The 19,985-nt window shown below is 39.8% G+C and overlaps 1 protein-coding gene and 1 long non-coding RNA gene across 6 annotated transcripts in view; both read left to right on the top strand.

Annotated features, from left to right (window-relative positions):
- Positions 1-13,884, top strand: part of LOC116047915 (RAB3A interacting protein (rabin3)) — a 17,991-nt gene extending 4,107 nt beyond the window's left edge. The window contains exons 2-14 of one of the 5 annotated variants that reach the window (XM_031296948.2): positions 1,584-1,719; positions 2,658-2,774; positions 4,284-4,450; positions 5,592-5,763; positions 6,205-6,300; positions 7,516-7,593; positions 7,963-8,172; positions 8,262-8,390; positions 10,413-10,555; positions 11,020-11,043; positions 11,427-11,526; positions 12,762-12,831; positions 13,635-13,884. In XM_031296948.2, the coding sequence (XP_031152808.1) occupies positions 2,685-2,774; positions 4,284-4,450; positions 5,592-5,763; positions 6,205-6,300; positions 7,516-7,593; positions 7,963-8,172; positions 8,262-8,390; positions 10,413-10,555; positions 11,020-11,043; positions 11,427-11,526; positions 12,762-12,831; positions 13,635-13,717 (1,362 nt within the window). In that variant the 5' untranslated portion in view covers positions 1,584-1,719; positions 2,658-2,684 and the 3' untranslated portion in view covers positions 13,718-13,884. The remainder of the gene's footprint in view (positions 1-1,583; positions 1,720-2,657; positions 2,775-4,283; positions 4,451-5,591; positions 5,764-6,204; positions 6,301-7,515; positions 7,594-7,962; positions 8,173-8,261; positions 8,391-10,412; positions 10,556-11,019; positions 11,044-11,426; positions 11,527-12,761; positions 12,832-13,634) is intronic. The other 4 variants (XM_031296951.2, XM_031296953.2, XM_031296950.2 and 1 more) reach the window with 4 other exon arrangements.
- LOC116047916 overlaps positions 1-15,236 on the top strand; it is a 27,950-nt gene extending 12,714 nt beyond the window's left edge. Inside the window, exon 3 of the long non-coding RNA XR_004104514.1 lies at positions 14,902-15,236. This is a non-coding gene — a long non-coding RNA (uncharacterized LOC116047916). The remainder of the gene's footprint in view (positions 1-14,901) is intronic.
- The last annotated feature ends 4,749 nt before the right edge of the window (positions 15,237-19,985 follow it).

Genomic DNA, 19,985 nt, shown 5'->3' with positions numbered 1-19,985 from the left:
ACACACCTCATTCTTCATCTGGATCTTTAAATAAACTCAGGGAGTGACGCAAGTTTTTGTGAGTCACGCCAGCTTTATTTGTCTTCTCGAGGAAGTCGCTGAATTTCAGCTTTTGTATATATGCTCAGATGGGGACACACCCACATGCACGGACACACACTCACACACTCGCACACACGAACGCAGAAAGACACCAGGCTGAGCAGGTGGGACCGGTGCGCTGTTAAAAAAACACCCTGCTGAGGTAGGCAAAACGTAAGGTAGGACAGCTACAAACAGAAACGTGTCACAGAGATTATTTAAAGAACATCATGATGATCGTGATGATGATGATAATGGAGCATCTTTGGTATGTAAATATACTTGATCCTTTGTTGAGGAGTTGTCAGTCACTCCCTTGTCGGCCATGAGCATCCGGTTTCTTTCTGTCTGCCGGAGTTTGACCCAGAAAGTGGAGCTAAGAGTCCAGTCTGCCGTACAGTTATTCAATTTATAGTATTATAAACCTGTTGGAAGTGGAAAAAAGGGGGAGGGAAGTTACTTTGAAGTACAGACTACAGATGTGCCGCTATCAAATTGCCACGCTACGATTGTGGACCTTTTTCACAGCAGACATTTTGACTCGTCATAGTAGGAAAAGCACAGCTGACACTGATCACCTTAACATGGCTCAATTCCATCAAGTGTCCCAGTAAGCTATTTCAGTGAGTCAGCATGCACAACACCAGGACCTCTACTAAGTGGAATACAGCCGTCATTAATGGTTTTAACCCATATACACCTGTGCTTTTCCTACTATGACATGTCAACATGTCTGCTGTAAAAAAGGTCTATAGTGGCCAAAAATATCACAATGTTATCACATACTTATCACATATTATTATTATTATTATTATTATTATTATTATTATTATTATTATTATTATTCTTTCCTGCAATAGTAAAATGTAGTGCCCGATTGATTTATCACAGACAAGTCGGTATCTATCGGTATCGGTGTCCGATATGCGGCAATATGATTTATTTTTTTACAGAACATATAATGCAGAAAACGACTCATGATTTGATTTAGAAACGCTGTCATTACGTACTATTTCAATCAGCAATTGGGTGATACTGAACATACAGTACTGTTTATTTTTGCTATTTTATTTATTCTTTTCTTTTTCAGTGTTCATTTCAAGAATTCTAATGTATAATATTGTTAAATATTCTCTAATAAAGTTGTTTGTTTAAGAAAGTAGCCTTCTAAGTACCTTTTACATATCAAATATATGAGAAAAAGAATTCACTATGTCGGCCGCCACATCTGTATTCTTTGAAGTTTTCCCCTCTGAAATCTGTATTGGTCTCAAAAATGCCATATCAGTCGGGCTCTAGTAAAATGAACTTGCGTCATGATTTCCTTGGATTTAATCGAACTGGCCTTCGTACGTCGCAGCTTTGTTGGACTCCAAGGAATTTTAAACTTTAAAGGCAGCTCAGTGTCCGTGTGTTTTAGATTCTACATCTTCATACATGTTCTGATTTCTTTTGGGTCTTAACAGTTGTAAGAGAACGTATCCTCTCTCTCCCTCTCTCAGGTTAAAGACAGTCGTTACCTGTTGGAGGTCGGTGTGTTTGAGTCACTCGTTCATCTGTAGACCGTCCTGTTTTTCTGATGACTGACTGAAAGCCTCCATCGATCCTCCCAGCGTCTCCGTCCACAGCTGCACTATGGTACAATGCACGCACACACGCACAGACAGACAGACAAACTCACACAGACACTCTCTCTCTCACACACACACACACACACACACACACACACACACACACACACACTAGAACTTGTAAACTATGTATAGATGGATTACCCTCGTCTTTTCAGGCATGGTTATTTTCAAAAAGAACATCTGCATTTAAATAAAAATCCTGGTACAATGCATGGCTGTTTATGCATCTTGAACTTTAACAACACAGTTTACCTGCCTTCATAACAGTCAAACAATGGGATGAATCCTTACAAACGTGTTGTCCAAATTCATTTCCACGGATCTAAAAATTAAAAAAAATCTATTTGTTTTAATGTTTGGGGTCATGGACCCACTGGGCCTCATTAACATTGTTTTATCACCTATTATTTAGTTATGACATAAACATGCTTTTGAACTGCTAAGATGTTTCATAAGTTGGCCATGGATAATGAGACATTAGTTCTTTTGGTGTCTCGGAGACTCCAGCTCTAAAACAGAACACAGTGGATTTACTTTATAGACAAACCAATCCTTGTCAACAATAAATCATCACTAATGATCTGAAATAAAATGAATAAATAAGGCATCTCATTGAAAAACATGTCTTAAGAATGACTTAATCTTGTAATGTTAAAACTGAAGTTAAATCAACACATCAACAATGTCTGTCACACACATCCTTAATGACTTGTGTGTTCCTGTGCCGAGGAAAATCTTTTTAAATGCAAACATACTTTAGTTACTTCACTAATCAGTGATTATTTGTTGTTGTTTACCACCCCTTTCCAGTTGTTAGTCATCACTAACTAAGGTGTGTGTGTGTGTGTGTGTGTGTGTGTGTGTGTGTGTGTGTGTGTGTGTGTGTGTGTGTGTGTGTGTGTGTGTGTGTGTGTGTGTGTGTGTGTGTGTTGTCGTCTGCAGAGTGTATGATGTCTGAGAGCAGCTGCCATGGCCTGCAGCAGCGGACAGAGCAATGCCGAAACTCTGGAGGGGTTCCATGAGGTGAACTTGGCCTCACCCACCACACCTGACCTTCAGGTACGTTGAATTATCTCATCACATGCAGGCAGACATTCATTTTTCAGCATATTTGAGGATCTTGACTTGATTGTCAGAAGATGTTTGGCCTTAACTCAGGTTTTCTGTTATCATGAAGCTGGCTCATATTCCTTTACGTTGAGACTTCAAAACTAGGGTTGCACGACATTAAGAAAATGTGATATTGCGATATTGATTATGAATATTGTGATATATATATTCATTTCGATATTTTTAAACGTATGCAAAATTACAAAAGTTACCGGAAAACGCATCAAAATAGATTCATAACAAATAGAACAAGTTTTCTTACAAGGTTTATTTCAGCTGACGGTCATATTGGACTGGTCCAACATGAATAAATAAATAAATAAGGACCATGTCTACAGAACAGGACATGTTTTACTGGTTGGACAGTGTAAAATATATAAATAAAGAGAACAGGACATGTTCTACTGGTTGGACAGTATATAATATATAAATAATGAGAACAGGACATGTTCTACTGGTTGGACAGTATATAATATATAAATAAAGAGAACAGGACATGTTTTACTGGTTGGACAGTATATAATATATAAATAATGAGAACAGGACATGTTCTACTGGTTGGACAGTATATAATATATAAATAAAGAGAACAGGACATGTTTTACTGGTTGGACAGTATATAATATATAAATAATGAGAACAGGACATGTTCTACTGGTTGGACAGTATAAATATATAAATAAAGAGAACAGGACATAACTGTTCTTTCTCTTCTCTGATTGGTTCCGTTTAGTTGTCTCTATCTATTTCTTCACTCACACTGTCACTCTGTTGAAATATGCACAAACGTGGTACGCTCCATAGGGTTTGTCACGTAGTGGCCCCGTGCGCTGACGTGCACTAACATGTGCAAGTGGCACGGTAACCACGGTAACTGGCCAATGAAACATGATCATTACAGCGTTTCAAGCGGGCTCTAAATCAAACACAACTAAGCCACACAGCCAACGGACGGGACGCAGCGCTCCACAAAATATTGCAAATATTGCAACCCCTTTCGATATAATATTGCGCAACGTGATATTGCAATAACGATATTGAGTCGATACGTACCTGTTTGCCTATTGCTTGGCTTCCAGTATTGCTGCTTGTAGCTTTCCCCAGAACCATTGTACCCCGAAATAACTTACAGACGGCCCCCAAAGCAACCCAACTGTGTCTTACTGTGTACTTCTACTTCAGAGGAAAACATTGTACTACTACATTTACCTGATGGAGAAATGTTAACGGTTATGTCGGAGATTCACTTTAGATTTTACTCACAAAATATCCCAATTAAAATATGATGCATTACTATTCATTAAAGTATCTAGCTCCACCTTGAACAAACGTAAATCTAGGTACGTTGTGCTGATATATTCCTCTGTTTTCACCGACGGTCCTCACTTTATAGATCGTTAGAGATCACTCTTGATTACTTTTAATGTCTTTATTGGTTCCCCGTGTGTTCTCCGGCAGAACCAAGCTGAGCAGCGCCCCCCCGCCCGACAGAGTGCCCCGCCCACCTCTCTGTACCGCACCCACTCTCTGGGAGCGCACCCTAGTGGCCGCCCCACCTCACTGCGGGCCGACCAGCTCCCCACGCAGCCAGTGTACTCCACGCCACGGCACAGCCACAATGGAAGGTAATAAAAACACATTGACATCAAAATCTTCTTTGGTGGCAGATAGACCTAAGTTGGTTCAGTGATTAATCACAAATGAATTGGCAATTATTTTGAGAATTGATTAGTAGTTTATTTTTCAAGCAGAAAGGTCCAATATTCTCTGGTTGCAGCTTCTCCAAAGTAAAGTTTTTGTTTCTTTTCTCTGTTTTACCTCAAATTTAATTGAATATATTTTAGTTTTGGATAATATTTTTTAGAAGTTTTCAGACAAAACATGGCCCTTTGTAGGCATCACCTTGGGCTCTGGGTATTTTTCACAATGTCTGACATTTTATGGAACAAAAGCGCTGTAGGGGTAAGGAGAAAAAGTACAGCAGCCAGACTGACTGTGTGACACATAGAGTTTAGATTCTCAGGCCGGGCCGGGCCGGGCCGATATTTTCCGCCGCTATGCCTCTCCAGCTTATCCCGTAGCTCTGGGTAGGCTGCATGTCCTGCACTGAGTGTGAGGTAAACTGGGCTCCATCGTGTCTCTCTCCCCTGCAGCACTGTTGTCGGCCAGTGCGTCAGCATGCAGACCGTGGAGAAGGACAGTATTAATTAGGAGATGGAGACAAGAAAGTCTCCTATATGGTCCCAGGGCTTTGATTATGTTGCTGCCTTGATCTGTTACCCTCACTATTCAGCTGAGGGAGCTAGGGTCGAGGTTTTTTTATTTACCTTTCTTCATTCGGATCCATTTGCGATCCGTTCTATTCTGAATAAACAAACAGCGCAGTTTACATGCTTCGTCCTTGTTGCATTACCGGTATTCATTAAGATAATTCTAAACAGATTTCTGTAGTTCAAACAACTCGGAATTGTAGTTGAGAACGTCAGTTGTAACGGCCCACGGATTAAAAAATTGTCGGGTTTAAATCGGGCTCGGGCTCATAATTACAGTTAATGTGTCGGCCGGGCTCGGACGCAACGTGCACGGGCTCGGGTAGGGTCGGGCTGGATTTTTTTTGGGCCCGATCTAAGTTCTAGTGACACTCTAACACTCTCTACCACGTTTGTAGATTTTTGTTCACAAATAATTTGGCAAAGACTTTTCTTTTGTATCCGCTGTAAATCCATACCTCACCTCTGTCGTTTCCATGGTTACGCTGCTGCACAGTGTGCCAGGCCAGGAGGCGGAGTCAACCGAGGGCAACTTCCTGTCCGCAGAGGACGCCGAGGAGTGCAGCGCTTTGAGCGACAGCCTTTCGCGGCTGCGCAGCCCGTCGGTGATGGAGGTCCGAGAGAAAGGAAGCGAGAAGCTGAAGGAGGAGCTGGCCAAGGCCCAGAGGGTAGGACACACACACACACACACACACACGCACACACACACACACACACACACACACACACACACACACACACACACACACACACACGCACACGCACACGCACAAACGCACAGTCTCTGGTCTTAACCTGAAGGTATTTGAATTTAAACTGAATGTGAGTGTATGTGTGCAGTTGGGACAGTGTGTGTTTGTAAGACTTCACTTCATCTCACCCACACTATCATTACTGACATTAACATCATGTAATATTTTATGTTAAATGCATTTATATTATTTCTTTTTATACATTTTTTATTATTTAACGAGTCCTCAAACATATTTCACTAATTTCTATTTCTTCATCATTTTCATTTCTTACTTCCATGTGTTTTCATTTGGCGGTTGTTTTTCTGTTGTGTTGTTTTCTGTTTTTGTGTGTGCGTGTATGTGTGTGTGTGGAAGGAGCTGCTGTTAAAGGATGAGGAGTGTGAGAGGTTGTCTAAAGTCAGAGACCAGCTCGGCCAGGAGCTGGAGGAGCTCACCGCCAGTCTCTTCCAGGTCGGTCCGCCTCTCCTCCGTCCATCTGTCCGTCTCCTCTGCTTCCCGTTTCCTGTTTCCCTTCTTCCTGAGGCAGCGGCCAGACAGAAAAAAAAAAAAAATGAAAATGGTTCCCCCTGGGATTTGTTGCTCTCTATTCTTTGGCAGCAGAGATGTGAAATGGAGGCGTCGGGAGGCTGTGTTTTAGTGGCTTTCTAAACATTTAGTGCGTCTCGTGTTATTTTTCTTGATCCTCCATCAAGTCATTAAAATAGAAACAACTCTGGCTCTTTTTCCAAGTGCCCGGTGCTGGTGACCAGAGAGAAGGCTCTGTTTCTCAGTCTTGCTTCGTTCAACTCTCTGTTTTTTGACTTCTAACTAATCATTTAGCTCTGAAATCTTTAACAAAGGGTCCTTAGAGTCACTGCAGGGGCGGGGGGGGCTCCAAATTATTGTTTGATACTAAAGGTTTGTAAGCCTACCTAACTGATAAGACTGACTGACGTGCATCGTCATTTCCAAAAGACTCAGTTTGTGCCCGTCCAAACTACATAGTAACCCAGGAGTTTTCAAACCAAAACGGGGGCAGCAGTTTTTCCAAATGTCTCCATTTTAAGAGCTCGGAAATGCCGGAGTAGTGTGGAAGCGAGGGTTAAACGTACCAAAAGACATCCTTTCTAAAAACCAAAACACACCTCCAGATTTTTTTTTCCATTTTCAAACTTGTAGTCTTCTGCTCCAACCGACGCTGCCTCAAGTGACATCACTTGAGGACATTTATCAGACTTAACACAGTGCCCTCTGGAGACACTAAAGGCTTAATGCAACCTTTTCCACCGATGCAGTAGTCCTCCCCAACACTGGGGGAAACGGTCTTTCACAAGAACACTAAACCTTTTTGAGTTGTTTGACAAATTTCTTGTTCTGCCGTTCTATGTTTGAGTTCAAGAAGCAGACGGAATCTGTGCTGCTGGCCTTCACAACATGTTGTTCCTTTTCTCCTTACACTCCTTGTTCTTCAGCCTTTTTATCATAGCAGGTGTTGGGATCCTTATCTGTGTGTGTGTTTGTGTGTGTTTTTTGTAGCCTGTATACGTATCCAGCAAAACCAGTGTTACATATTCAAACGGTTGCTTTACTTTATGTTACCATTATGTTTTTCTAACGTTTATTTTCAGAGTGAATTGTTCCTTTAATACCCATTGAGCGATAAAATCGTTTGTGTGTGTTTTCCAGGAGGCCCACAAAATGGTCAGAGAAGCCAACGTCAAACAGGCGAATGCTGAAAAACAACTGAAGGAAGCCCTGGGAAAGGTGACAACACTGCCAACACTACGAATCTTCCTCTCGTGAATATCGTACTCCTTCTCAGAGTCCTAACTCAGTCAAATCTCCAAAACACACACAGACACGAAACACATTAATACCATTCAGCGTGACTTCCTGAGGATATCATTATCTCTGATGTCCATTACGTATAAACGTCCATGAATCAGCTTAGAAATCATCGAAATGCGCTTCAGACCGAGAATCATCATGTTTTTAAGTTTTCTTTATTGACAAAGTTCTCCAGTGATGGTTGTCTGTTGGTTGTTCAATAGGTTCCCAAATAGGTATATATGTTGGTGTCAGCATGTTTTCCATCTATCAGATTAGCAAAAAAAAGGAAATGTTTCTTTTTAGATTGACGTCCTCCAGGCGGAGGTCCAGGCCCTGAAGACACTGGTGCTCTCCTCCCCCACCTCCCCGCTGGGTGACCTGCCCTCTGCAGGAGCCGGGGGGAAGACTCCCTTCAGGAAGGGCCACAGCAGGAACAAGAGCACCTCCTCGGCCATCATGGGGACGCAGCCCGACCCGTCGGCCACGCAGCCCATCGTACGGGAGTGTAGAGAGGTAGGAGCTCTAACGCGAGCCTGCAGAACTTTATGGAACACCAGCTGACTATACTTTTAATATGTTAACCTGTGTTGTTGGACGTGTAGGTGGACAGTCAGCTGTTCAGCGACTTCAAGGCGTGGAAGGAGGAGCCGACGCTCGACCGGGGCTGCTGCTTCCTGGAGAGAGTTTACCGTGAGGACATCTACCCCTGCCTCACCTTCAGCAAGAGCGAGGTACAGAGAGATGCAGACAAAGATCTCACTTAAAGGCTTGCTTTTGACCACTAGTAGTGGTATGGTAGCCTGGATGCCAGCCGAACTTAGCCCCGCCCACAACCTTTGAGGTCGGGTCTGTTCGGTCTGTTTGATCCGTTGTGGAGCAACTATGCTCGAACCAGAGCTGTTTGGACCAATCAAATTGTCAGGGCAGGCTTTATACGATGGTGGACAGATGATCAACAGTAACATAATCAACCACGTCACCAAAGAGCGCTTGGGTTGAATTAGTTTACAACAAAGATGGCTGCCGCTGGAGAATTGAGATGTGTAGATTCCGCCATCGCGTCTGTTACAGAAGATATCGACAGTGCATTCATTTTAAAAGAGGAGCAGAGAACCGAGAGCAAGGAATTTGTCGATCGGAAAGATGTTTTTGAGGAGAAAATGCATCCAACAGGCCTTCAAGTAGGCCTGCACGATTTTTTTGCTTAGAATTGATATCACGATTCTCTGCCACGATTTTTTCTCCCGAAGTGTAATGTTTATTGCACACATGAACCATGACAAAACAAAACAAAATTGGCAGTACCAAACTTTTTTTTGGCACCTAGAGCACATTGCGCATCACCACAAGCCTGTAAACACAGAGGCTTCAATGAAGAGAAGGGAGAGCATTGCAGCGCTTGGGAGCGCTTTAAAACCTATTTTTACAGTCTATGTTTAAAACTCACAGAAGAAAGTAGTAGCGTTTGTGATGCAGTCGGCTCGTAAAATTAAATGAGAATCGAAGTCATTAAAAAAAAAATATATATATATATATATCATTGTTTTTTTTTAAATAAAAAACAAATCAAAGTTATTTAAAAATTAAGTCGTGAACAGTGTGAATCGAGATCGCGATTTTATAACGATTAATCGTGCAGGCCTACCTTCAAGGATAAACACACCCAACGTGTTTAGTGAGAAACATTAAATGGAAACAACTTTTGTTTGCTTACAAGAAAAACTCCACAGGGCTCTGCGAGTTAGGGTGCTTTCACACCTATACTTCGGCAGACTATAAATAATGGAGCAACACCAAATTGATAACGTCTTGGGTTTTCTGGTTTTGGTTTTAGTGTTTCTAATGTTTAAGAAGAAGGCGGACAACGTGAGCAGCTGACAGACAGCGAGTGAAGGAGAGGTGCGGCCCTGATGAGAGAGAGATGATGTCATACAGACGACCAGCGTTGTGTAGTCATATTAGGTTATGGATCTGAAAGTTATCATCCCTTAAAGTGCTCATATTCTGCTTTTTGGCCTTTCCCCTTTCCTTTATTGTGTTATATATCTTTTTTGTGCACGTTACAGGTTTACAAAGTGAAAAAGCCCAAAGTCCACCCCAAAGGGACTTACCATCTCCAACAGAAAACACTGTTCACATACTGCTCCAAACAGCTCTATTGTAGTCCAGCCTTTACTTCAGAGACAAACGTGGTCACTTTGGAACACATGTTATAATGCTCACCTAGCTGCTAGCATGGCACGCCCTCATACTCTGCTTCTGACTGGCTAGTAGTCCTTACCTAGGTACTGTCAGGGCACGCCCTCATACTCTGCTTCTGACTGGCTAGTAGTCCTTACCTAGGTACTGTCAGGGCACGCCCTCATACTCTGCTTCTGACTGGCTAGTAGTCCTTACCTAGGTACTGTCAGGGCACGCCCTCATACTCTGCTTCTGACTGGCTAGTAGTCCTTACCTAGGTACTGTCAGGGCACGCCCTCATACTCTGCTAGCTTTCACACCACCCCAAACATATTTTTCCTTCTTCAGTTACAAAGATATCGTGATGTATCGTGGATGTTTGTCTTGCAATGTATTGAGCTTTGCAGAATCGCTGTATCGCGTTACCATCGTTATCACGGGCAACGTATCATGATAGTATCGTAAGTTACTGTCACTCCCACATCTACTGTAGACTAGGTAGAGTATGTCTTGCAAAGTTAAGTCTTTTTTTCTATCCCTCCACTGCCCACTTTTCTAACCTGTCCTTGAAGGCTCATTGTCCTCTCCTGCTCTCTCCTCAGCTCGGTTCGGCCATCTTGGAAGCTGTGGAGCAGAACACGCTCAGTGTGGAGCCGGTCGGTTTCCAGCCGCTGCCCGTGGTCAAAGCCTCGGCGGTGGAGTGTGGAGGACCAAAGTAAGACAGCACACACACACACACACACACACACACATCATGGGCCCTATCTTGCACCCGGTGCAGCGCAGCACAAAGCCCAACGCAAGTGTCATTGCTAGTTTAAGACGACGCAGTTGTCAATTTCTCGTCCAGCGCCCACATTGTTTAAATAGCACTGGCTTTTAAAGGGAATGGGAGATGATCTCTGATTGGTTGATTGCATGTTACGCCCAAAACACACCTCTGATTAATGAAGACACTAAGTACAACCCTTTAGAACCATGCGCCCGGCGCACAGACCCTTTTTTCCGCCGTCAAACTAGCAAAAGTGGATTTGGACACGCACTAAACGCACCTGCGCCAGGCGCTTCATGCCGTGTGCTTAGATCGTTAAAATAGGGCCCAGCAACTTTTTCTCCTCTTCATTGAGCTATCACTCTTTCATCGTCATCTCTCCATCTTCCCTCAATTTCCTCCTCTAGTGGGCGAAGGGCTGAGCTTGTCACGTAAGTCTGACTCTCTCTCTCTCTCTCTCTCTCTCTCTCTTCCATCAGCATTTTATAATCTCCCCTCAGTTGCTCCTCGACCCCGCCTGGCTCTTCCAAACACCCCTTCTAACTCTCATAATAATAATCCTTCCTTCAATACTTTCTTCTGTCCAGGTTTATCAAAGCAATCCTGATGAGAGCAAGCTTGATAAATGTTTAACAGTGATCCATCTCTCCTTACTTCCTTTCCTTGCTTCCTCAAGTCTTAGTGTTAGTCTTGTTTTGTTTGATAGTTTGTTTTGTTGTTGTTTTTTTTTTCAAATACAGTTTTCCTCACTTTGAAACAAAACCCATAAATAACTTCACGTCTGTCTCTTTTTGTGTGTGTGTGTCTCCGATAGAAAATGTGCCCTGAGTGGTCAGACCAAAACCTGTAAGCACAGAATCAAGTTTGGAGATTCGTCCAACTATTACTACGTGTCTCCGTACTGTAGATATAGAGTGAGTACCAACACACGCACACACACACACACACACACACACACACACACACACACACACACACACACACACACGCACACACACACACACACACACACACACACACTACAAAAGCAACAAGTTGTTGCAAACTAATAAAATGAGGAGTTCATTTTCATTTCTGTTCAAATCCAAGCTCGTACTTGTACATCACATCCAGGAGAATCCCAGATTCAGTGAGCATCAGTCTGTCTCCTTTAAAGTGCTCATATTATACTCATTTACAGGTTCATAATTGTATTTAGAGGTTATATCAGAATAGGTTTAGGTGCAGTACCTAGGTAAGGACTACTAGCCAGTCAGAAGCAGAGTATGAGGGCGTGCCCTGACAGTACCTAGGTAAGGACTACTAGCCAGTCAGAAGCAGAGTATGAGGGCGTGTCCTGACAGTACCTAGGTAAGGACTACTAGCCAGTCAGAAGCAGAGTATGAGGGCGTGCCCTGACAGTACCTAGGTAAGGACTACTAGCCAGTCAGAAGCAGAGTATGAGGGCGTGCCATGCTAGCAGCTAGGCGAGCGTTCCAAAGTGACCACGTTTGTCTCTGAAGTAAAGGCTGGACTACAATAGAGCTGTTTGGAGCAGTTTGTGAACAGTGTTTTCTGTTGGAGATGGTAAGTCCCTTTGGGGTGGACTTTGGGCTTTTTCACTTTGTAAACCTATAACATGCACAAAAAGATATATAACACAATAAAGGAAAGGGGAAAAGCCAAAAAGCATAATATGAGCACTTTAAGTGTAATATATGTTTAACTCCTGCAGATGTCATTCATGCGTTCTGTTAACTGTAGCTATGTGTAGTGATCCCATGTTCAACAGAGTATCTCATGATCCTGCTTGGTATATTTCATATTCCAAAAAAATTGGAATTTGCCATGTCATCCCCTGTTTTTATTTATTTATTTATTATAAGAAAAATGTGTCTACCATACATCACTATAACTAATTATTTGGTGATCTATCTGCTGCTGTTTTTTTTTTTTCCATCTCCTTCCATGTTTTCTTTTTAGTCTGTCATATGTCTTGACGATATGACATCTAGGTTGTCTGACTTTGTTCCATTTACTTTCTTAAAAAAAGTTTATAGAAAACAGAAGTTGTTGTAACACCTCGAAAAGATCTGTTTCACAAACACTACATTTGAACAGTTTTTATACTGTATAAATTGTATTTGTCTTTGTGTTTTTGTCCTCTCAGATCACAGCAGTGTGTAATTTCTTCACCTACATTCGCTACATCCACCAAGGGCTGGTCAAACAGCAGGATGGTAAGAGAAAAACACACACACACACACTACTTTTTTCGACATATTATGACCCCTATCTTGCACCCGGCGCAGCGCAAAGCCCGACGCAAGTGTCTTTGCTAGACCGACACAGTTGTCAATTTCCCGTCCAGCGCCCACGTCTTTAAGGGAGGTGTGTTCAGGTGAATTCTGGGAGTATTGCTATCTTGAGGCAGCAGGAAGTGATCGTGCCATTGACCAACAAAAACCTGGTCTAAAGTCAATAACGCAGCATTTCATTGTTATTTTAACAACGCATTAGTGAAATGTGCCTAGGTGTTATGCATAGTGCGCGCACACTATGCTTGTTACACACACAGGGACTCACAGCAGCACACACACATGCAGAAGATTACAAAAATAAATAAAAATATTACGGTGCAAATCCTCCATCATAATAGCAATGCTCCAAGGTCCAAACGCGCCTGGCTTTTAAAGGGAATGGGAGATGATCTCTGATTGGTTTATTGCATGTTACGCCCAAAACACACCTCTGATTAATGAAGACACTAAGTACAACCCTTTAGAACCATGCGGCCGGCGCACGGACCCTTTTTTCCGCCGTCAATCTAGCACAAGTGGATTTGGACACGCCCTAAACGCACCTGCGCCATGCGCTTCACGCCGTGCGCTTAGATCATTAAACTAGGGCCCTATGACTTTTTTACTACTTTTTTCGACATACTATGTTATACTACATACTATTTCTATTGACATTCTATACTGCCTTTTGATTTGACTGATGTCACCACCTGGTGGCGTTTCCCTCTGCTGTGTGTTTGTAGCGGAGCAGATATTCTGGGAGGTGATGCAGCTACGGAGGGAAATGTCCTTCGCCAAGCTTGGCTACTACAAAGACCAGCTGTGACCGATGGACAGCCCCGCCCTCCAATCACAGCCAACTGCGCCCCGAATCCCCGCCCCTTTCCTGGTCCTGGTTTTCCCTCATCCTGTCATTCCCCTCCCTCCCTTTGTGTGAGTGTGTTTTTGTGTGTGAAAGAGAATAACTGTGGTTGTTTTCAATCACCACAAAAATAGACGTCCGCGGTCTGTTGTCGTTACTGATCTGGATTTTTTATTGAAACATGTAACACTCCCATTATATGAATTATTATTAATATATGAAGACAACTGGCTTTTTGCCCCTCCCCCTTCTAAAAAATAAACATACAAAAAACCTTTGATTGGTAAATCAGAGTTTAACAGGGCTGAAATAAGACATTCAAATTCTTCAGTTACAAATAAAGACAACTTTCTGGAGAATTAGAGCCACTCTTCTGAGATTTAGAGAATATCATTTAAATATTTAGAAGTAAGTTGTAGTGTTGGGAGAATAAAGTCCATAAAACAAAAATGTATCAACATTTTTATTTTGGTAACATTTCGAACATTACTTAAACAACCTCAAATATTACAACTATTCTAGAAATCCCAGATGTATTTTCGTAACTGTGGCCCTGTTGCTCCGTATGTGGCACAAGTAACTAAAACCTGTGAACAGTGCTGCTAAAAGACCAACCAATCAATTATTGTGAAACTGTATAAGCTCATATTGAATTTCTGTTGTAGAAAATGATAAAGGCAGTATGTGAAATGTAAAGAAATACGTGCAAAGATAATCAGAAGATCACCCATTCAGCCTGGATAGTAATAATTACAGCTGGAATTACCTACTGTTTTTCTGCAAACTTGCTGGTCCGCCTTTCAATTAAATTAAATAATTTAATTGTAATGTTTCTTTGCCTCCCCTTTAAATCTCTGCCACCCACCTGTGGAGGCTTTTGGCTTACTACTGCTGAATGTCCATCATAAATAGTCATGACCCTATCCTGTATTACCCAAAAAGATCAAAAACAAAGAATTCAGTTACAAAAGAGCACAGTGAATCATTTCCCACCTCCCTCTGTAACGTTTATCCTGTCTGAATGGGGCTTAAAAAGTATTTTCAACATTGTAAAGTTTGTCTCTGTATGACAGAAAATGTTATTTATAATTTCTTTAATAGTTTATGAACATTATTTGACGATTATTTTGTTGTCTGTGTGGTTTCAGAAATTTACATTTTCTGCTGTTAAACACTACATGACGTTCTGGCCTCTTTTACATACTTTGACAAACAAATTTGCGTGGGAATTTTCCTTCAACGGCTCCTGGTGTTTTCAGCCTGCTGTATTTAATCAATCAGGACATGTATAGATTATAAGCTGTGTGTGGAGGACGCTGAGTGTGTTTGTATGCCTGGTGTTGTGTAAACTTTATATATGTTAATTTAAACCTGATTCCTCTGCATCTCTCTCTGTCATTCATAGTCATTGTCACTTTCCCGGTTTGGTTTAGTGCCTTTTCTCTCAGACACTCTGAAATAAAAACAGTAATACCTCTGGAAACTGCCGCTGTCTGTGGTGTCTGTTCCCCACCTTACACGCTGCAACGTGACAAAGTCAAATGCACTACAGGTCAGTTAACATGTACAGCACGTTTACACTCTGGCCGTATCGAGTCAAAATGTCTTTTTAATCTGGGGTCGAAGAAGTATGACGTACTATAGTATGACTTTTTTCAATATACCTGTACTATGACTTTTTTATGACATTTTTCGACATCCTATACTATGACTTTTTACGACATGATACTGTACACCAGGGGTTTTCAAACTTTTTGTGTGTGTGGACCACTATTTGTAATCAAGAATGTTTGCAGACCACCTCATAATACACATAATAAAATATGTCTACACACAGTCCTACTTGAATTAATCCGCACCTCTTAATAGGCGTACTAGCACTAAAACTATAACTGGTCATCAGGGTTAACCCATCAGTACAACAGGCTCGTTACAAGAAAGTTTACTGCACACAATGGCTGCCACATATTTTATTTTTTTATTTACTCAAGCGCCCGAGGGCATAATCAGGTTCATCTGAACAACAGGCTTATTTCCATAGCAATGGAGTATTAAATCTATACAGTAATAAGAACACTTGGATATTCAAAATTTCAAAACCTTTGGTGATTTTAGGTTCAGGGTTAGGGGAGCGCCACTAGCCTATTTTAGTAATCACACAATAACTTGACAATTTAATTTAAATGTTATATCAATATATATATTTTCTTAATTTTTATGGGAATTTCCTGGTAAAATGAAGGTTAAAAAAATATTTTATATTTTATTTTGCTTTGCCACGGACCACCTGCAGTACCCTCACAGATCACTAGTGGTCCGCGTACCACAGTTTGGGAATGACTGCTGTACACTGTTTTTTCCACGTACCATACTATGACTTTTTTATGACTTTTCAACCTACTATACTAAGACTTTTTTTCGACATGCTATATACCAGTGGTTCCCAACCTGGGGTCTGGGGACCCCTCAGGGGGGCGGCAAAGATCACAGGGGGGGGCGCAAGTCTTTATCTGGTTTGAGGTTGAGGTAAAAAAAAATATTTGCACATGTTAAACAAATTATGTTAATACACTAGAATATATAATGTATACAAAAGTCTGTATAAAAACTATATATTTTTGTTCTGGCTTAAAAATTGTAGGCAGGCTACTTAGTAGGTCAAACCTCCGGGACCTCTTAACCTGGGACCCTGCTGTCATCAGGTCAGCTGCTAGCTGATATCATCCTCGTTTTTCCTGCCGCCACGGCATCACTATTTTATGAATAAAACATGGCGGAGAAACGTGAAAGTGCTGATAACTCCTCTGTATCAAAAAAGAAAGTAAGGCTCTATCTCGAGAGTTACCTCAACTTCGGTTTTGAAGGGGGGGCTCAGCTTTTCTTAGACATAAGTAGGGGGGGCACCAAGGATAAAAGGTTGGGAACCACTGCTATATACTATGACTTTTTTCAACATTCTATACTATGACTTTTTTTCGACATACTACTATGACTTTTTTTCGATGTACTATACTATGACTTTTTTTCTACGTACTATACTATGACTTTTTCGACATGCTATACTATGACTTTTTTCAACATACTGTACTATGACTTTTTTTCGACATGCTATACTCTGACTTTTTTCGACATAATATACTGCAACTTTTTTCAACGTGCTATAGAATGAATTTTTTTTACATAGTATACTATGACTTCTTTCGACCTGCTTTTCTATGACTACTTTCAACATGCTATACTATGACTTTTTCCGAAATGCTATACTATGACGTTTTTGACATGCTATACTGCAATACTATACTATGACTTTTTTCATGACTTTTTCAACATACTATACTATGACTTTTTTCGACATGCTATGACTTTTTCGTGACTTTTCGACATGCTATACTGCAACTTTTTTCGACGTGCTATAGAATGAATTCTTTTGACATAGTATACTATGACTTCTTTCGACCTGCTTTTCTATGACTACTTTCAACATGCTATACTATGACTTTTTTGTCATATTATACTATGACTTTTTCCGAAATGCTATACTATGACGTTTTTGACATGCTATACTATTACTTTTTTTGACATACTATACCATGACTTATTTCGACATGCACTATGACTTCTTTCATGACTTTTTTTGACATACTATACTATGACTTCTTTCATGACTTTTTCGACATACTATACTATGACCTTTTTCGACATAATACACAGTAACTTTTTTTGACATGCTATACTATGACTTTTTCGACATACTATACTGCAACCTTTTTCGGTGTGCTATAGAATGAATTTTTTTGACATAGTATACTATGACTTCTTTCGACCTACTTTTCTATGACTACTTTCATCATGCTATACTATGACTTTTTTCGACATGCTATACTATGACTTTTTTCGACATGCTATACTATGACTTTTTTCGACATACTATACTGCAACTTTTTTCAACGTGCTATAGAATTAATTTTGCTATACTATGACTTTTTCGTCATACTATACTATGACTTTTTCCTAAATACTTTTTTATGACTTTTTATACATGCTATACTGCAACTTTTTTCGACATGCTATACTATTAATTTTTTTGACATACTATACCATGACTTATTTCGACATGCTATACTATTACTTTTTTCATGACTTTTTTGACATGCTATACTATGAACTTTTTTCGCCATACTATACTATGACTTTTTTCGAGGTGCTATTGAAATAATTTTTTTGACATAGTATACTATGACTTTTTTCAACCTACTTTTCTATGACTACTTTCAACATGCTACACTATGACTTTTTTCGTCATACTATACTATGACTATTTTTGACATGCTATACTATTACTTGTTTCATGACCTTTTTCGTCATACTATACTATGACTTTTTTGACATGCTATACTATGACTGTTTCGACATGCTAAAGTAAACTTTTTTGACATATTATAATATGACTTTTTTCATGACTTTTTTGACATGCTATACTGCAACTTTTTTCGACATGCTATACTATGACCTTTTTCGACATGCTATACAGTAACTTTTTTTGACATATTATAACATGACTTTTTCAACATACTATACTATTACTTGTTTCATGACCTTTTTCGAAATACTATACTATGACTTTTTTCATGACTTTTTTCAACATGCTATACTGCAACTTTTTTCGACGTGCTATAGAATGAATTTTTTTTGACATAGTATACTATGACTTGTTTCCACCTACTTTTCTATGACTACTTCAACATGCTATACTATGACTTTTTTGACATACTATACTATGACTTCTTTCATGACTTTTTTGACATACTATACTATGACTTTTTCGACATACTATACTATGACTATTTTTGACATGCTATATTATTACTTGTTTCATGACCTTTTTCGAAATACTATACTATGACTTTTTCATGACTTTTCAACATGCTATACTATGACCTTTTTCGACATGCTATACTATGACTTTTTTCGATGTGCTATAGAATTAATTTTTTTGACATAGTATACTACGACTTCTTTCGACCTACTTTTCTATGACTACTTTCAACATGCTATACTATAACTTTTTTCGACATGCTATACTATGACTTTTTTTGATATGCTATACTATGACTTTTTCATCATACTATACTATGACTTTTTTTTGACATACTATACTGTAACTTTTTTCGACATGCTATACTATGACTTTTTTTGATATGCTATACTATGACTTTTTTCATGACTTTTTTCGACATACCATACTGCAACGTTTTTCAACGTGCTGTAGAATTAATTTTGCTATACTATGACTTTTTCGTCATACTTTTTCGTCATACTATACTATGACTTTTTCCGAAATACTTTTTTATGACTTTTTTGACATGCTATACTGCAACTTTTTTCGCCATGCTATACTATGACCATATTCGGCATACTATACTATGACTTTTTTCGAGGTGCTATTGAAATAATTTTTTTGACATAGTATACTATGACTTTTTTCAACCTACTTTTCTATGACTACTTTCAACATGCTACACTATGACTTTTTTCGTCATACTATACTATGACTTTTTTGACATGCTATACTATGACTGTTTCGACATGCTAAAGTAAACTTTTTTGACATATTATAATATGACTTTTCGACATACTATACTGCAACTTTTTTCGACGTGCTATAGAATGAATTTTTTTGACATAGTATACTATGACTTCTTTCGACCTGCTTTTCAATGACTACTTTCAACATGCTATACTATGACTTTTTCAACATGCTATACTATGACCATATTCGGCATACTATACTATGACTTTTGTTGACATGCTATACTATGACTTTTTTTTCGACATGCTATACTATTGTTTCATGACCTTTTTCGAAATACTATACTATGACTTTTTTGACATGCTATACTATGACTTTTTTCATGACTTTTTTCAACATGCTATACTACAACTTTTTTCGACGTGCTATAGAATGAATTTTTTTTGACATAGTATACTATGACTTGTTTCGACCTACTTTTCTATGACTACTTTCAACATGCTATACTATGACTTTTTTGACATACTATACTATGACTTTTTCATGACTTTTCAACATGCTATACTATGACTTTTTCGACATGCTATACTGCAACTTTTTTCGACGCGCTATTGAATTAATTTTTTTGACATAGTATTCTATGACTTTTTTCAACCTACTTTTCTATGACTACTTCAACATGCTATACTAGGACTTTTTTCG

This window comes from Sander lucioperca, chromosome 20 (genome assembly GCF_008315115.2).
Source record: "Sander lucioperca isolate FBNREF2018 chromosome 20, SLUC_FBN_1.2, whole genome shotgun sequence".
Taxonomy (NCBI): Eukaryota; Metazoa; Chordata; class Actinopteri; order Perciformes; family Percidae; genus Sander; species Sander lucioperca.
Note: the sequence above shows the minus strand (reverse complement) of the source record. Positions and strands in the feature narration are given on the sequence as shown.